The sequence below is a fragment of the Balaenoptera ricei genome, chromosome 13, assembly GCF_028023285.1.
Source record: "Balaenoptera ricei isolate mBalRic1 chromosome 13, mBalRic1.hap2, whole genome shotgun sequence".
NCBI classification, from domain to species: domain Eukaryota; kingdom Metazoa; phylum Chordata; class Mammalia; order Artiodactyla; family Balaenopteridae; genus Balaenoptera; species Balaenoptera ricei.
The window spans coordinates 9,059,505-9,077,113 of record NC_082651.1 but is presented as its reverse complement, the minus strand read 5'-3'; the positions used below and the strand labels follow the sequence as shown (position 1 = coordinate 9,077,113).

Here is a 17,609-nt window from a genome sequence, read left to right as displayed (position 1 = left end):
AACACGGTGTCACCTCTGGGCTGAGTCAGTGTTGTCTCCTGCCCCCCCGAATGCAGGGCGTCTGAGCTGGGGGTGGGGGGGTCCTTTCCCAGGGGCTGGGGGTCTGGGAAGGAGGGGGTGGGGGGCAGGCAGAGCTCTCCTGTGATTGGCGCCTGCCACTGTCCGGGTGGGCTGTGTCCTGGGTGCATCTGGCAGAGTCCCAAACTGACTCTGAGAGATTCCCACCCACCACCCACCCTCCCCGGCTAGCTCAGCTCCCCTCCACCCACACCGGCTCCTGTCCCCAGAGTCCCTGCGCCCCGTCCCTGTCCCGTGGGAGGCCCCCTCGGGATGAGGGAGGCTCCCCTGGTGCCACCCTGTTGAGCTGAGGACTCACAGAACTGCAGCTGTGACCCCTGCAAACGCTCTCTCTTCCTCTCCCCTCTTAGGACCCCTGTGTACACTCAGGGAGGTGGTAGTGGTCCGTGACTCCCACAGTATTCTGCACACGTTCTCTCTGGGGTCTCACATCTACGCAGCGGTGCCTTCAGCAGAACCGGGACAGGAGAGTCCCACGCTCGCACGCTGGTCTCCGCCGCCCAGAGGAGGTTTCGGTACCTCCTTAGGGAAGTATGACTTGTACCCTGTGAGACTGTATCACGGTTGGCAGTGAAAATGCTCTTGCTGCCCCGCGAGTTACTACTAACCTCATTTTACAAAGGAGGAAGTTAAGACACAGAGGTTGAGAAACGCAATGGCTCCGAATCCCACAGCCCCTGAGGGGTGGACCTCGGAGTCAAACCTCCAAACCCAGGCTCTTCTGGGTTGCAAGCTCTGCCTGCCTTGCTTCCCAGCCTTGTCCCAGCACCTGGTCACACACGCTCGGCTGAGGGCCACCCACTGCAGGCCAGGAGCCCCGCCCCTCCCCCAGGCACAGACACTGCCAGAATCAAAGCCCCTGATGTTCTCAGGGACCTGGTGGCAGGGGTGGGGCTGGAGATATCAGAGGGAGGGAAGGAGTGGCAGATGAACTTGGGAAGGCAGAAATGTTGATTTTGGCCAGAATCTAAGAAGCCTTAAATGCCTCACGCAGGACTTTGAATTTTATTCTAAATATAATGGGAAGGCATCGGGACGTTTTAAAGAGGAAAGCTCCGCGGTTAGACCCACGACTTGGGAAGAGAGGGTGAGAGGAGAGCTGGGGGGAGGAGGTGCTGCAGGTGTCAGGTTAAAGGTTGCTGAGGGCTGACCTGGGTGCAGGGGGCGAGGATAAAGACATGTCACATTAGGATGACCAGGACCTGCTGACCAAGGTGTAAAACACGACTGACATTCTTCAACCATCAGATTGAAAAAAAAGAAATTAAAAATAGACTGATAACACCTAGTGCTGATGAGGGGGTGGAGAAATAGCCTCTACTCTGCTCTTAGAAGTGTAAACTGGTACAACCTTTACGGAGGATCATTTGAAGTTGTCTATTAAATTAAAACTTCACAAGCTCTGTGAGCCAGAAAACCCACTTTTAAGAATCTAGCCTAGATATGGAATTCCCTGGCCATCCAGTGGTTGGGACTCCACACTTTCACTGCCAAGAGCCGGGGTACAATCCTTGGTCGGGGAACTAAGCTCCCATAAGCCACAGAGCGCAGTCAAAAAAGAAAAAAAAAGAAGAAGACAAAAAAGAATCTAGCCTGGAGAAACAACTGTGTGAATACACAGAGCTAAAACAAACACGGAGGGTGACTGCACCACTGTTAGCAAAAGGGAAAAAAACCTCAAAACAATCGGAACTCCCTTCAGTAGGGGAATGGCTAAATAAAATATGGTACATGTACTCTGTAGCCCTTAAAAAGAATGAGGACAAGTGGCTCATTCTCATCAGAAAAGATGCCCAGTCTTTTTTTTTTTTTTAATTTATTTATTAATTAATTTATTTATTTTTGGCTGTGTTGGGTCTTCGTTTCTGTGCGAGGGCTTTCCCCAGTTGCGGCAAGTGGGGGCCACTCTTCATCGCGGTGCACGGGCCTCTCACTGTCGCGGCCTCTCCCGTTGTGGAGCACAGGCTCCAGACACGCAGGCTCAGTAGTTGTGGCTCACGGGCCTAGTTGCTCCGCGGCATGTGGGATCTTCCCAGACCAGGGCTCGAACCCGTGTCCCCTGCATTGGCAGGCAGCTTCTCAACCACTGCACCACCAGGGAAGTCCGTCCAGTCTTTATTGTAGACTGAAAACATCTAATTGCAAGCCAACATGCATTTCTGTGATTTTTAAAAAAGGACTGCTGTGCCTATATATCAACATTGATGTAGCTATGACCGCAATGGCCATGGGAAAAGAGCTGGGATGAATCTGTTAGTGTGGTTCCTTCTGAGTGAGTGTGTGTGTGTGTGTGTGTGTGTGTGTGTGTGTGCGATTAGAGGTTCAGAGGTGGGTGGAAAGGAGGCTACTACTTATTTTTTGTGCCATTTAAAAGATTATTTTAAAATTTACATATAGTGAAATTCATCTTTTCTGTCATACAGTTCTGAGTTTGAACACATGCTTAGATTCTTCTAACAACCATCACAAATGGGCTGCAGAACAATATCAACACCCCACAAAATTCCCTGGTACTACCCCTTTGTAGTCAGACCCCACCTCTACTCCCAAACCCTGACATCTGCTGATCTGCTCTGTCTCTGTATTGTTGCCTCTTTCAGACATCATATAAATGGAATCCTACAGTTGATAATCTTTTGAGACTGGCTACTTTCACTTGGCATATGCATTTAAGATCCATCTGTTATCGTGTGTGTCAACAGTTCATTCCTTTTTACTGCTGACTAATATTCCATTGTGTGGGCTGTTTATCCACTGGCCAGTTGAGGGATATTTGGGTTGTGTCTAGTTTTTGATGATTATGAATAATGCTGCTATAAACATTTGTGTTCAGGCTTTTGTGTAACCTAAGTTTTCCTTTATCTAGGATAAATACCTAGAAGTGGGATTGGTGGGCTGTAAGGTAAGTGTACTTTTAATTTTGTAAGAAGCTGCCAAATTGTTTTCCAAAGTGACTGTACCAGGGACTTCCCTGGTGGTCCAGTGGCTAAGCCTCCACGCTCCCAATGCAGGGGGCCCGGGTTTGATCCCTGGTCAGGGAACTAGATCCCACACGCATGCCACAACTAAGAGTTCGCGTGCCCCAATTAAGGAGCCTGCTGGCCGCAATAAGACCTGGCACAGCCAAATAAATAAATAAATAATAAAAACAAAAAACAAAAACAAAGTGACTGTACTGTTGTGCATTTCCACTAGCAATGCGTGAGAATTCCAGTTGTCCCGCAACCCCCTGGGCACATGGTATTATCAGCATTTTTAATTTTAGCCATTCTAACATGCGTGTGATGGTATCTCATTATGGGTTTTTACTGGTGTTTCTCTAATGGTTAATGATGATGAGTATCTTTCATGTGCTTATCTGCCATCTGTATATTCTCTCTGGTGAAATATCTATTCATACCTTTCGCCCATTTTCTAATGTATTTTTGGTTTTGTACTGTTGAGTTTTGAGACTACTTTATATATTTTAGATATCAGTCCTTCACTGGATATACGGCTTGCAGGTATTTTCTCATAACGCGTAGCTTGTCTTTTCATCCTCTTAATGGGGTCTTTGGCAGAGCAAAAGTTTTAAATTCTTAAGTCCAATTCATCAATTTTTCCTTTCATGGATTATGCTTTGATGTCAAGTCTAAAACTCTTTGCCTAGTCCTATGCTCCAAAATTTTTTTCCTAAGTTCCTACAAGTTTTATAGTTTCATTTTACCTTTTTAAAAAATATATTTATTTATTTATTTGGCTGCACTGGGTCTTAGCTGCAGCATGTGGGATCTAGTTTCCTGACCAGAGATTGAACCCAGGCCCCCTGCATTGGGAGCACAGAGTCTTAGCCACAGAGTCTTAGCCACAGGGAGGTCCCCTCATTTTACTTGCAAGTCAGTGAATCCTTTGAGTTAATTTTTGTATATGATGTGAGACTTTGGTCAAAGTTCACGTTTTTGCATATGGATGTTCACATGCTCCACAACCATTTGTTGAAAAGGTGAAGTAAAACCAAACGATATGGCCACATTTTCTACAAGGGTGCAAAAGTAATTTGCCTGAGCTCCGTGGATCTGTAAATTTGTTTTTCCAAAATGTAGGAAGTTTTCAGTCATTATTTCTTCAGATATTTTTTTCTATTCAAATCTGTTTCTCCTCTTCTCTTGGACTCCTATGACATGAGTGTTAGACTTTTTAATATTGTTGCTCTGGCCCCCAAGGCTTTTTTAAAAATCTTTTTTTCTCTTTGTGTTCAGGATGTTTTCTATCGATCTATCTTTAAGTTCACTGACCCTTTCTTCTAACACCTCCATTCTCCTAGTGAACTCTTCCAATGAATTTTTAATTTCTGTTATCATATTTTCCTGTTCTAAAATTTCTCTTTGGCTTTTTAAAATAGCTTCGGGCTTCCCTGGTGGCGCAGTGGTTGAGAATCTGCCTGCCAATGCAGGGGACACGGGTTCGAGCTCTGGTCTGGGAAGATCCCACGTGCCGCGGAGCAACTAGGCCCGTGAGCCATAACTACTGAGCCTGCGCGTCTGGAGCCTGTGCTCCGTAACAAGAGAGGCCGCGACAGTGAGAGGCCCGCGCACTGCGATGAAGAGTGGCCCCCGCTTGCCGCAACTAGAGAAAGCCCTCGCACAGAAACGAAGACCCAACACAGCCAAAAATAAAATTAATTAATTAAAAAAAAATCCACTTTAAAAAAAAAAATAGCTTCTATTTGTTTACAGAGAATCTTTCCATTTGTTTCAAGAGTGCTCACCCTTACATCTTGGAACCATGGTATAACAGTTGCTTTAACATCTTTCTCTAATAATTCCAACCTTTGGATCATCTCAGGGTTGATGCTTGTTGATTGCCTCTTTCTTTGAGAATTTTTTTGGTTTTCATGGTACTCTGTAGGTTGAATAATTTTGGTTTGTATCCTAAACATTTTGAGTATTATGTTGAGACTTGGTCCTGTTAAAATTCTCAAAGGTTCTTCTGTGCTGATCTGCAGGTGCATCTCAGGGCCAAGCCCAGGATTTCATACCTGTATGTGAAGGACCCTTCTCAGGTGTCTCCCTTCTGTGGTTCTTCACACCCCAAGATTCTCTGGCTAGAAAGCCGGGATTCAGCCTCTGCATTGCTCTGCACTCTTATGACCAGGACCACCTGAGGGGCAGAGTGCTGAGGGAAGGGAACCTGTAGGACCACCAGCATGACTGTTGAGGGGGTGTGGCTTCACTACGGGCTCTGCTACGGGGGTGTCCTAGCCGAGGAGAGTGATCCCACTGGGAGGCCAGCAAGGATGAGCGGATGTACACGGTCTGAGGAGCACAGGGAAGGCGGGGAAATGGAGGCCCAGGGTGTGGACCACACTTGCCAGGAAGGGACCATGAGGGTACGGATAAGGCTAAAAAGAAAGGCAGGTGTGAACAAAGTTGCTTTTCTTTAAGAATAAAAGACCTGTATATATATATATATTTTTTTATACAAAAAAAAAAAACAACCAACACAAAATCCCACCAAACTCCTTGTATTCTACTCAAATGAACTTGAATACACTGAAATAACTTTGTCGTTAGAGACGGTGACAGTCTTTTTGAGCTCATTTCCTCCAGAAAATCTCCCTGCCATCCAAAGAAAGATGGGCATCTACCTACAGTCGCCACCACCTGCCTCCCCAGGCCCCTAAGCTCCCGGACAGCGAGGCTGGCGTGCTCTTCCTGACCACCTTTTGGGGCCAGCACAGTGCAGTGCGCGTGGCAGGAGTACATCAATGTTTGTTGAAAGAACGAATATGCACGAATAAGTGGGGACTGGCTCCAGGACCTGGTGTGCCACTGTCACCAGCCCGGTCTGGAGGGAACGAGCATGGACTAGGGGCAGAGGCTGGTTATCAAATGAGGCCCCTGGTGAGAACAGCGCTTTGTCCAGCTTCTCTCCAAAATAGCCAACAAGTGTCCACCACTACATAGCAAATAAAACACACACACACACACACACACACACACACACACACACACAGGAGACTAGAAGGAAGGCCAACAGGGATAACATCCAGAGAGTGGACCTACGGACGACTACTTTTTTCTCTATGTTTTGTGTATTTCACCATTTTTCCTGTTCCAGTTCTAATCCTGTGCGCAGGAAGCTGCTTCCAGACTGGTGATTTAGACTGGGACGGATTGGCCCAACAGGAGGATGGGGAGTGTCTGCACACATGATCAGGGCTGATAAGCCAGGGCCATTCACCTCCTACGGCGAGTGAGCAGACTGGGTGGTCTCCTTTGCGGCAACGAGCACAAATGTACTGGGTTCACAGCGACCACCCCAAGGTGCCCTGTGAGGCTCAGCCCGGTCGGCAAGCTGGGCTCCTCTGTTTATTGCCAACAACCACCTTATCCTCCCCGAATCCCACACCCCCGGGGTCTCTCCATCTTCAAGGAAGGAAGACAGGGTGTAGGGGGCAGGTGGGGGAAGCAGCAGGAGTGCTGGGACAGAGTAGCTGGAGTCCCCGAGATGGCACTGTGCCCATCTGGGACACCTCCATAACCCAGCTTTATGGTGCTCACCCCTGGAAGGGGGGCAGGGGAGATGGCAGCCCATCTGGGAGCTCTGGGTAAAAGCACCTGCCACCACGAGATAATAAACAGCAATAATTAGGCCTTCCTGGAAAACTGGGTAATACTGTTATTACAACATTTTATTATCTGTATGTTTTATATGAATTTAATTGCCTTCAGCTGCTATAATTTGGGAGCCATGAGAACGAGAGCAGAAATAATAACGAATTGAACCACAAGCAGACCCAGGGTCTGGGGAAGGGGTGGAGGCTGCTTCACTGATGGGCTCTGGGAGCCTGGGGCTCTGAGATTCCGCTCTGGCCTGCAGGAGACAGCCCCCAGACCCCACGGTCCCAGGGGGCACCAGACAGCAGCCCCAGCCTGCCTGGCTCCCGTCCCTCAAATACCATCCACCCTGGGAGGGTCGGTTCCCAACAGAATGTAAGAATTATCTCCTCTCTTTGCATCGAAATGAAAATCATTACCCTTGCCCCCTAAAGCAACCTAGATTCTTCCACTCCAGAATTCATCTGAGTCAGTTACTTCTGTGGCTTAGGGAGTGCTAATAAAGCTAGTCGGACAACACAATTCTCTTCTATTTAAGCAAAGCTGTTAATAAATATTATATTGTATTTTACAAATCAAAAGAAAAAACAGAAGCTCTCTAACTACAGACCATTCCAGCCAGTTGACAGTGAACAAAGCCTGACTCTCACAGCTTAAGCTGAGGAAGTTATAAATTATCAATCTGTCAAGCATCGCCCTCTGAAGCTTCTTTTCCAGATCTAACCATGAATCTGAGTATCCTGTCTTTAAGTTCTCTTCATTCAGCAAGCCTGCGAGAGACATCTTCAGTTCTAGCCCACGAAGGTGGATGGTGCTGATGTCGGGTTTTTATCTGCACCCTCCTCCGCCCTGGCTATTTCAATGGCTTTTTGAATCCCTCTATAATAGCTTCAATAACCTGGAAATTTGCAGAGTGGATAATCAGCTACAGCTTGAACCTCCCCCAAAGTTCCCTCACTGATTATCCTAATGTAGCAGCAGCAGCAACAGCAAATCACAGCGGAGCCAAGGGGCCTGGATCAGGAAGGCTGCACATGCCGGCTCTTCTGGGGGCGTTTTCCCGAAACTTCTCCCTGGAATCGCCTGCATCTTTGGGTATCGCCTTAAGAATTTAGAGCCCTTTATACACTGCACTTTTACTAACTTCCTAGGAAGAAGACACAAAAGACTAGAATGTCTTTAAACCTGTCTTTGTGTGTGCCTTTCATCCTCCTTTTAAGGTGGGGGGTCCCTAAGAGAACTGGGTTCTATTTCCTCTCTGTTCCACAATTCAGTGATTAAACAGAGTCCTGAACTTAGAGCAGCCACTTAAAATATCCTGAAAGTTGTGTTGTTTTATAAAATCTGCCATGGAAAATTTCTTCTTAGTGCTCCCATCACACACACACACACACACACACACACACACACACACACACGACTTGCATGTCTAGTTCCATTTTTGGTACACTGATTTCCATCAATAAAAGAAACCAGAAACGGGAGATTCTTTAGCACCACTGAAAATACCCGTTTCCAACAGATTCCATCTGAAACACTATATAAAGTGACAAATGTCAAAGACAGAGAAAGGTCATCTATTTTGTCTCTACTCATTTTAAAAGACAGTTGCTTTACAAGATACTTACATTCTGCCCCAATCTTAACACCATCTCCCTTTTGGGACAGTTCAGGCCCACCTGATGAAGAACTCAGATTTTACGAAGACTCGTGACTCCAATAGATGGGACTCTTCCTGTGTGAGGCTGGGCCCTGTGAGCCTGATTATTATTAAACAGGATGAAAGTCTTCCTTTGGGGGAAAGGTCGGAATGACGCTAAGTGACAGTGGAGCCAGATGCTTCATTTATAACCAAGAACCAGGTGAGGCCCCAGGAGGGCCTCCACCCGTGAGAGCACACATTGCCCAGGAGGGATACCCCTCTGGAGGAAGAAGCATCTGAGTGATCCACTGAGGGGCCCAGCTCCTCCCGGAAGACGCTGCAAAACGAGTTTCTACATTTTCCTGACTTCTCAGAACTTACACAAAACCCTGATATTTGTTTCCCTTCCCCAGTCTCTATTCCTAACTCTTGATCAAACATGTTGGTGGTACCAACAGGAATTTTGACTTTTCCTCCAGTTCCCCGGCAAGGTTTTTACCCAATGCATTTATATATCAATACCTTGCAGACGTCCAGCAAGACATTCCAACTGACCTGACTTCCCCATGGCCCTGACCCTTCGCAAACACCCTCCCCAGGCTGCTCCACGCGGGCCTCTTACCAGCTGCCCTGTGGGGCGACTTCCTCTCCGCCGCCTGGCTCTCCTTCCTGGGGTCGGCAGGCGGCCCTACCTTCTCGGGGTCCCGGGGGCTGGCGTCGGGGGGCGCGGGCAGCTGGGGGAGGGTGAGGGCCTGCAGCAGCGGCTTCCTGGGCAGGGGCGGCTTGGAGCTGAGCTGCTCGGCGGACCGGGTCTTCGCCTTCCCCGGCTCGTTGGGAGACCTGGCGCCTCGGGCGGCCGGGCCCGTCCCGGGCGGACCCTTGTCGTTCCTGGAGAGCAAGGTCAGCTCTCCTTTCTCCAGCCTGACCTCCGCGCTGTACCTCTTGATTCCCCTCCCCTCCGGGCAGGGCGCTTCTCTGTGTTTGAAGGACAGAGACGTGGAGCGGAGCTTGACGGGGAAGGGGCTTCCGTCCCCGCCCGCGGGCCTCTCCCGGGCGGCTGGGCCGGGGTCCGCGGTGGCCGCGTCCGGAGAGCCACGCTCGGCCGGGGCGGGCGGCTTCCGAGGGCCGGGCTTCGGGCCCTGGGGCTCGGCGGGCGCCGGGAGGTCCTCGAGGGCGGCCTCGCTCTTCCAGGCCGGACCGCTCCTGAGAAGCGGCAGCCGGACGGCGGGGCCTCGGGGCTCCAGCAGGCGGCCCCCCGCGCGCGGCCACTCGCGGCCCGACGACACCGAGAACTTTTTGGCGGCCCGCGCCTCGCGGCCTCCTCGCTCCATCTTGCGCTCCGGCGCCGCCGCCTCCGTGGGGGACCCCTCCCGCTCGGCCCTGGGGGGCTCCGGGGGCGCCGCCTCCTGGTCCAGGGATCGGGGTGCGGGCTCCTCTGCAGGCGCCTCGGAGGCAGGCGGTGAGGGGGCCGCGCCGAGGCTCGCGTTCGCTGTCGCGGCCGAGGCCTTGTGCTTCAAGCAGCTCTTGGGGGCCGGCGGGCTGGGGGCGGGGGCTTCTGGCCCTGCGCCCTCGGGACACGGCGCGTCCAGGGTCAGCCGCACCTCCTTTGGGCCGGTGTGGTCTGGCCCGTCGGGACCAGAGAGCGTCTCCGGGGTGGCTATGGGGCCGGGCTCGGGAGGGGTCATGTCCCCCTCGGGATTGCAGGGAGATAACCGACCCTCGACGTCTTCCGAAGCACAAACCACCTCGTCCGCGGTGTCCCCGCCGGGGGGACACCGGGTTTCCAGGGACAGTGCCTCCCTAGGGCTTTCGCTGTCGGGATTAGGGTGACGGTGCGGAGAGCCTTCTGGCCAAGACGGGGACTCCGAGCGGGGGGCTGGGCTCCACACGGGCTCTGTGACCTCCATGACCTCCGGGGTGGCCAGACGGCTGGAGGGGTTCTCCCCCGGGGGGTTCTCCTCCTCGGTGCTGGCGGTGAACGCTGGGCAGTGCTGCAGGCGCGCCCGCCGCGCACGGAGCCCCGCAGGTGGCAGCATGGTCGCCTGCCCCCCAGGCTCGGCGCCTCTGTCCTGTCCCCCCTCCTGCTGCCCAGAACTGGGCTTCTCCTCCGTGCTGACTTTGGGTAGCGGCTTCTCGTCGTATTCCTCCTCCTCTGGGGTACACGTCAGATCGCTCAGGGATTCGGATTGCGCTCTCTAAGAGAAATAAAGTGGGCAAAAGACAGCATCATTAGGACGAACAGAGTAGCCCCCGCTCTCAGCAACTAGAGAAAACCTGGGTGCAAGCAAAGACACAATGCAGCCCCCGCCAAAAAAATTAAATGAAATGAAAAAATAAATTTAAAACTGAAAAAAAACCCAGAAAGCCTATGGCCTCCCCATTTTGTTCACGGTTTAATTAGGTTTAAGGGAAGCAGAATGTCTCTAAAGCTGGCACTCAAGTGGACATTCACACACAGCTGTCTTTTCTTAATCCTCCCTTACTGGTCTGTTTGGAATCTTGCCTCCCAAGTTCAGCTTTCAGCAGAACTGAGGCCGTTATGCCTCAGTTAAACAGTTAAAATAAATGTTAAAATAAATGTTGCCTGAGGCTCCCGAGGCCAAGCTAGAAACCAGTGGACACTGCTCTACAGAGTGAAGCAAAGGGAAGGGGACCAGCAACAGCGAGGTCTGCCACGCTCTGTGCTCGACACGGTTATCTCACTAACTCCCTGATTAGCTCCAGTGAGGAAAGGATTATTATTTCCTCCTTGCATTTGGAGAACTGGGAACTCAGAGAGGTCCCTGCCTTGGCCAAGGCTGAGCTAATAGGTGGCCCAGGGGCAAAGCTGTTGCCCTCTCTGACCCCCTGTGCTGCCTCAGAGCCGGTGTCCCCTGTCAATTCCTTCTCTCTCCAGGGATGCACCCTCATAGCAAAGGCAGGCTGGTTTGCCTAAAAGATGATTCCTATCATGTCCAACATGGTCAACAGCAAACCATAGGTGACAGGATAAAGCCCAAACTTTTCAGCTAAATTTGAAGTCTTATATTCTGCCGTTTTGTCTTTTTAAAATTTTTATTTTATGCTGGAATGTAGTTGATTTACAATGTTGTGTGAGTTTCAGGTGTACAGCAAAGTGATTTAGTTATACATATATCTATTCTTTTTCAGATTCTCAGGTGGGGGGAGGGATAAATTAGGAGGCTGGGATTAACATACACACACTACTATACATAAAATAGACAATCTATTCTGCCGTTTTAAATGGTTTCTCCCACTCCCTGCTCAGGTCAAGCCAAGCCCCTGCCATTTTATGTGCCAGACTCTGGGCCTGAGTGACTGGCCGGCTGCCCTCCACCCCACACCTCCAGGGCTCCACTAGCACCCCCAGAGCAATCTCTGATTCCACTCCTATAGGAAGCCTTGCCTGGCTTGGCAGTAAGTCACGGCCTCGTGCTATTTTTCTTCCGAAAAGTCTCTGGAATCTAGATTTAGTCCACTTCCTCCCTACCAACCACAAAGTCAGTTCTTGCTCTCTTAGGAAGGAAAGGAGATCAAGGTAGTCATGAATCATTCACAAGCAAATGTGAAAATGACCGAAAGGCTGAGGGCATTGAGGCTGGTGTTTTTTAAAAGTTCCTGATTTTAGACCTGTCTTTAGACTTTACAGAGTCACCCAGGCTGCTGCACAAGGGCAGTGCCCTCCTTCCTTCTTTTTAGCAAACACCCAGGGGAGTGTTTGCAATAGGTTTTTGTTGTTGTTGTTATTTTAACATTTTCCAGCTGGTATCTGCTTGCTAACACAAGATAATTGGGATGTTTGTGACGACACCTAAGCTAGCTTTGCCAAGATGCACAACCCTATTCCTCTGGATTTCAAAAGGGGAAGATGTGAAATCCCCAGAAGAACTTTCAAAAGCTGCAGGTTCCTAAGGTGTTACTGGCCTTTTGTTACTACGGGAAACCCTTGATGTGGAAACCCTTTTAGGATGGTGGCTCATGTTTTTAAACTATTGGAACCCACATTAAGTCAACATAAAGCTGAGGAGCAGGCCTGGCTTGAGCACATCCAGCTGAGCCACTGGCAGCTCCGAGGGGTTATGGTGGGAGGCCAAGCAGAAGGAAGGCTGGCACGGAGCGTGCACTCCAGAGGGTGGCCCCCGATGCTGAGCAGAGGCTTTGCAGGGAACAAAGCGGCTCCTACCCGAGCCTGGGCTCTCTGGCCAGGACAGCAGGAAGGATGCGGATACCCACTCCACCTCCACCACCCACACCTTGCCTCCCACCCTGGGCCCTCAGAGCAGCTTCACCCCCCGGAACCCTCCCGAGGAATCGGAAGCAGGGGACCCATTGCTCAGCCCGCACCCAGATGGAGATTCTATCATGGCTGCCTGCTCATCTACCTCCTCTCGCCAGAAAGAAAGTGTCTTTGGGCGGCATGCACATCATCTATGGGCAGAGCATGGGCACGACGGGCAGTGCCGGTGTGGAGAGGAAGCATCTGTTTCTGACACCCGGGACTTGTTGGCAGTTCTGCCAGCCAGGCGACCTCGGGCTAGTCATCTAATCACGCTGCTCCCGACAGAACAGAGTTAATAATATTCCCTCTCCTGGCACTGCCTGGGTTGGGATGAGGCCCAGCTGGCGTGGTGAGATGTCAGTATAAACATTTACGGGCATTCCACTTCTACTGCACCAGAGCCATGCACGGGGCACGGTTCTGAGCAGCAGGGTAACAAACATGCTGAGACAACCAAAAACTATGTTGGTCTTTCGTGTGTTCCTCTTCCACAGGCCCTGCTTTGGTGGGGGCAGATGGATCCAACCAAATGCAGTCTTGAATATGTTTTTCAAACTTGTAATAAGGATCACAATCTTGACAGCCAAGGTTTTTTGTTTGTTCGTTTTCCTGTGCAAGATGGGATTTTTTAAGGTTAAGAAAAGCCCCTTTTTTCCCCAGTGCTCCAAAAGATTGAGAGCCTACATGATGTGGAGTAGAGAGTTTACCCCACTGATGGCAGAGGATGCCTGGCCGGGCGTGGACAGCTCTTCTGCCCAATGGACGAAAGAGCTTGGGCAGCAGCAGAAGAGACTGAAGTGGAAACTGAAGATGCCTGAGTCTGCGGGGGGTGGGCGTGACAGAGTGGGTGATGGAGAAAGAAACCCCAAATGTTACCGGAGATCAGAGAAGCAGGGGAAACTTGGACCTCGCTGTCCAGTGAAGCCCAAAGGGACAGGGAACCTCCAGAAGTCCCCAGGGTCAGGAGGGCAGCAGAGGGGGCAGCGTGGCAGCTCTTCCCCACCCTTGGAGCAGAATAGGAACATCTGAAAGCATGTGGTCCCCAGAGGAAGGTCCTCATGGTTAGGAGAAGGGACCTCATGATCAAAGGGCAAAGGAGGCTGCAGACACTGAAGGACAGAGGCCTCCAACGTAGGACCCAACAGTGACACTGGTGACCACCGGCCAGACACCTCTGTGCATTCAGGAAAATACGGACACCTCCAAAAACATAATGTATCCATGCCTGCGCCCGACCCAGAAAGGGGGGAAGATGTGCAAAGGACAGAGTTTAAATCAAGGAATGACTGTGTTTACCCAGACTGCCTAAAGCAGATTTCCTCTTATTCTATAACATGGGCTTCAAGAGCTAAGTCAAGTTCAAAAGTAAAGAAAGAGGTACAGCTCTGCCCAGGGGGCAGCAGGAAGGAATGCTGCATTTCCACTGGGAGTATGAGATGGGCTTCCCGCGGCCATCCTGGCCAGGTGATGGCTGGTTACACACACCCTTCCAGGGCAGAAGGCATCCCCATGGGAAGAAAGCCCAGACTTGGGGGCCACAGGGAGCCGGCTTTGCCCTTGTCCTGTGGCTACACTCAACACGAGGACAGGCAGGTCAGAGTTACCAGGCCTTGCAAGTCTCCACAGTACTGAGCCTTTAACTGTGAAGGCACTGGACAGATAAGCATTTGCCCAAGTACCCAGGTCCCCAGTTTCCATGAGAGCACATTAGCCTGAAGGTCACACAGCCTCCTTCTTTTCCCAGCATTAGTCCCCTCAAAAGTCGACTTTGCTGGCATGAGGTTAAAAAGCGCCTTCCACATGCCCAGAAGAAAAGCCACTCTCTCCAGGGAGTCCCTGACATCCCCGAGAGGCCCCAGCCCACTGCCTCCAGCTGAAGTGCTGAGCTGGTCCAGGGTACCTTATCAACACCCCACGATCTTGTCTCGAGGGAAGGAGGGAGGGGATGTTGGTCTATGAGCATCTCTTTCTCAGCCCCGTCATTCTCTGTGGCCAGGCGGACCCCACACCCCGCTTCTCGGCTCCTCTGGGGATGAGGCATTGCAGGCACCACTGGGCAGCGGAGAAGGTGACAACCCTACATGGACCTCGAGCCCCTGGTCCCCGCCCCGCCCCCCGCGAGGACCGTGGGACCGTGACCATGCCGCAGGAGCTGGGGGTGCTCATGGTTTCAACCTAAATCAGATATGCCCCTCCCCGCCTAAGCACTCATTCATTCATTCATTCGGTCTTCATTCTGCAACACTTACCAAGAACCTGCTCTGTGCCTTGGGTCCCCTGCCTTCCCACTGTCTTCAGTGTGATGTCCACACTGCAGGCCTGGCACAGCTGGGCCCTGCCCACCTCCTTCCATCCTCACTCAACACGCTTTGGCCTCCCTTCTGCTTCTGGCACTCACCAAGCTGTCTCCCACCCCAGGCCTTGGGACCAGCTGTGTCCCCTGCTCAGGATACCTCCTGCTCAGCCCTTGGGGGATGCGTTCCGAGGTCCTCCCCAAAGAGGCTCCCCATGAACGTCCTGTGGAAAGCAGCCCACCTGCCCATCACCATGGGCACTTCCTCCATGGCACTGGCTATACACGGACGTGACCTTTGTAAATGGAGGTGCTCACTTGTTTATTGCCAGTCTTCCGTGAGAAGACTGTACTTCTAGCCCTGGAGCAACGCTAGTCACAGAGCTGACATGTCGTGGACGTTAGTTGAATGCATGAATGGATGAACAAACACGTGAATGACCAAAGGAGAAACTGAACAGCTAGAGTGGACACTGCCTGGGGCGAGGACCTACTTAGCAGCACAGGGGTGCTGCCCCTGTAAGGACAGACCCCTCTTTGGCATGCTGCCCAGGCAGTCATCAGCTTGTCCCTCTGGGAGCTGAGAACTCGCTCGTGCAGTGCTTTGGCTTCACGGGACCAGGGCGGCCCGCCCACCCTGCCCCTGCCCGGTTACCGAGGACAGGCGCCGCATTTTGCTGCACCGCTGGTTGCGGGGCTTGACCAGGAGCTTGTGCTTGGCCGCAGAGTTGTCCAGGCAGGAGGAGGATTCTGGGGGATAATCGAAATCAGCCACAGGTGCCACACTGCTGTCCGAGGTCCTGGGGGAGACGGAGGTGTCACTCGCTTGCCTGGAGAAGAGCTGGTCAGGAGACTGCGGCCGGGACGAGGAAACCACACAGACCTTCAGGGAACAAGGAGCACACAGGCCAAGCCATCAGCTTCCCCGAGGAAACGGTACAGCCAGCACATCAACCTCCCCTTTCACCGGGCTCATCTCTGGGCTGGGGGTTTGAAGTGTTGAGCCAAACCCTGCAGGCCCATCACTCATTTCCAAGAACCTGAGTCCTAGGTGCTCTGTAGCCAGTAACTCTGCCTTCGCCCACCCACGGCAGCTGCACAGGTGCTTCAGACAAGAGCTACTTTCTCCCATGAAACCGACCAGCCCAATTCCTCCAAGGGCGGAGTCAGGCTTGGCCCTGTCTCTGGAAGCCATGGGGGTGGCTCAAGGGTGTGATTTCACAGGCTGGGGCACAGCCCATGCCAAGCCCTGCTCTCAGCATCCCATCACTGCTCACTCTAGGGTTCTGTATCTTCACGCCTTCTCTTGGGACAATCTGTCTGTTAAGTTACCCCTGTTAAGTCTCAAATATTTTACTAGTTCATACCTCGGCAGGAAGTAACTGAAAGGCAGCAAAGGGCAAAAGTGTCGCCTGGGAGGAAGGGGTTGGGGGGAGTCACGTGGAAGAGTGATGGCAACACCGGGTTCTCCTGCAAAGACACTTATCAGCATAAAGTAGCAGACGGGCACCCACTGCGCACCCGGGGGAGCAAGGTGCAGAGGGAGACTTTGGGAGGGGCTGGGCTTTAGTGACAACCCTGCCACCTGCAAACTAACAAACAAACACAGCTTTCTGTTCCAGCATGGTGCTCAATATTAGTGTCAAGTTCACATTTTTTCCCAAAGTGTTTTATTTTCCGGTTTCTTTTATTTAGCATCTTAACCACGTTTAAGTGTACCGTTCATTGGTATTAAATACATTCATGTCATCGTGCATTCATCACCACCCACCACCTCCAGAACTTTTCCTCTTGTAAAACTAAAGCTCCATGCCAATTAAACACTAAGTCCCCGATCCCTCTCCCCCAAGCCCCGGAACCCACCCTTCTACTTCCTGTCGCTATGAACTTGACTAAGTACCTTGTATAAGTGGAATCAGACAATACTTGTCCTTTCGTGCCTGGCTCATTTCACTTAGCGCAATGTCTTTGAGGTTCATCCATCTTGTATCCTGTGTCAGAATTTCCTTCCTCCTCAAGACTGAGTAATATTCCACTGTGGGTATATACCACACTTTGTGTGTCCACTCATCCAGCCCAAGACACTTGGGCTGCTTTCACGCTTTAACTACTATGAGTAATGCTGCTATGAACGTGGGTGTACAAATATGTCTGTGAGAAATTGCTTTCAGTTCTTTTGGGTCCATACCCAGAAATGAAATCACTGGATCATAAAGTGATTTTATGTTTAATTTTTCGAGGCATACTGATTTCCACAGTGGCTGCACCACTTTACATTCCCACCAACAGGGCACAGGGTACCAACATCTGTCTTCATGTTCTCTCCAACACTTGTTATTTTCTGTTTTCTTTTTTTTCTGTTTAATAGTAGCCATCGGAATGGGTGTGAGGTGGTGCATTGCTTACATTTTAACCTGAGACCATAATTTTATGCACCTCACGATGATTTAGTAAATGCCCTCCTCAGGAAGGAAGCGGCGACAAGAAGACAAAGGAATGAGGGGTTCCCAGGGGCCTGGGTGCATCTCGCTCAGGGTCTTTCCCACAACCCTGGGCCACACAGAAGCACGTGCCCAGCAGCCCCCCCCAACCCCCGCCACCAAACTAGAGGAGGAAACGGAAGGAAGACGCTGTTCGCAAGCACGCCACTGACGCGGGGACCACCCCCTGCAGAGGAACGTATTTTCCCTGTTAACATAAAGTCCCTTGTATTTTCCA

At 51.3% G+C, this 17,609-nt stretch overlaps 1 protein-coding gene across 3 annotated transcripts in view; it reads right to left on the bottom strand.

Annotated features, from left to right (window-relative positions):
• Positions 1–17,609, bottom strand: part of CRACDL (CRACD like) — a 125,184-nt gene that overhangs the window by 11,634 nt on the left and 95,941 nt on the right. For all 3 annotated transcript variants that reach the window (XR_009506406.1, XM_059942446.1, XM_059942447.1), the window contains exons 6-7: positions 15,547–15,774; positions 8,942–10,514 (exon numbers count right to left, since the gene is read on the bottom strand). Coding sequence is in view for 2 of the 3 variants with exons in the window: in XM_059942446.1 (XP_059798429.1) it covers positions 8,942–10,514; positions 15,547–15,774 (1,801 nt within the window). In the remaining variant the exon portion in view is untranslated. The remainder of the gene's footprint in view (positions 1–8,941; positions 10,515–15,546; positions 15,775–17,609) is intronic.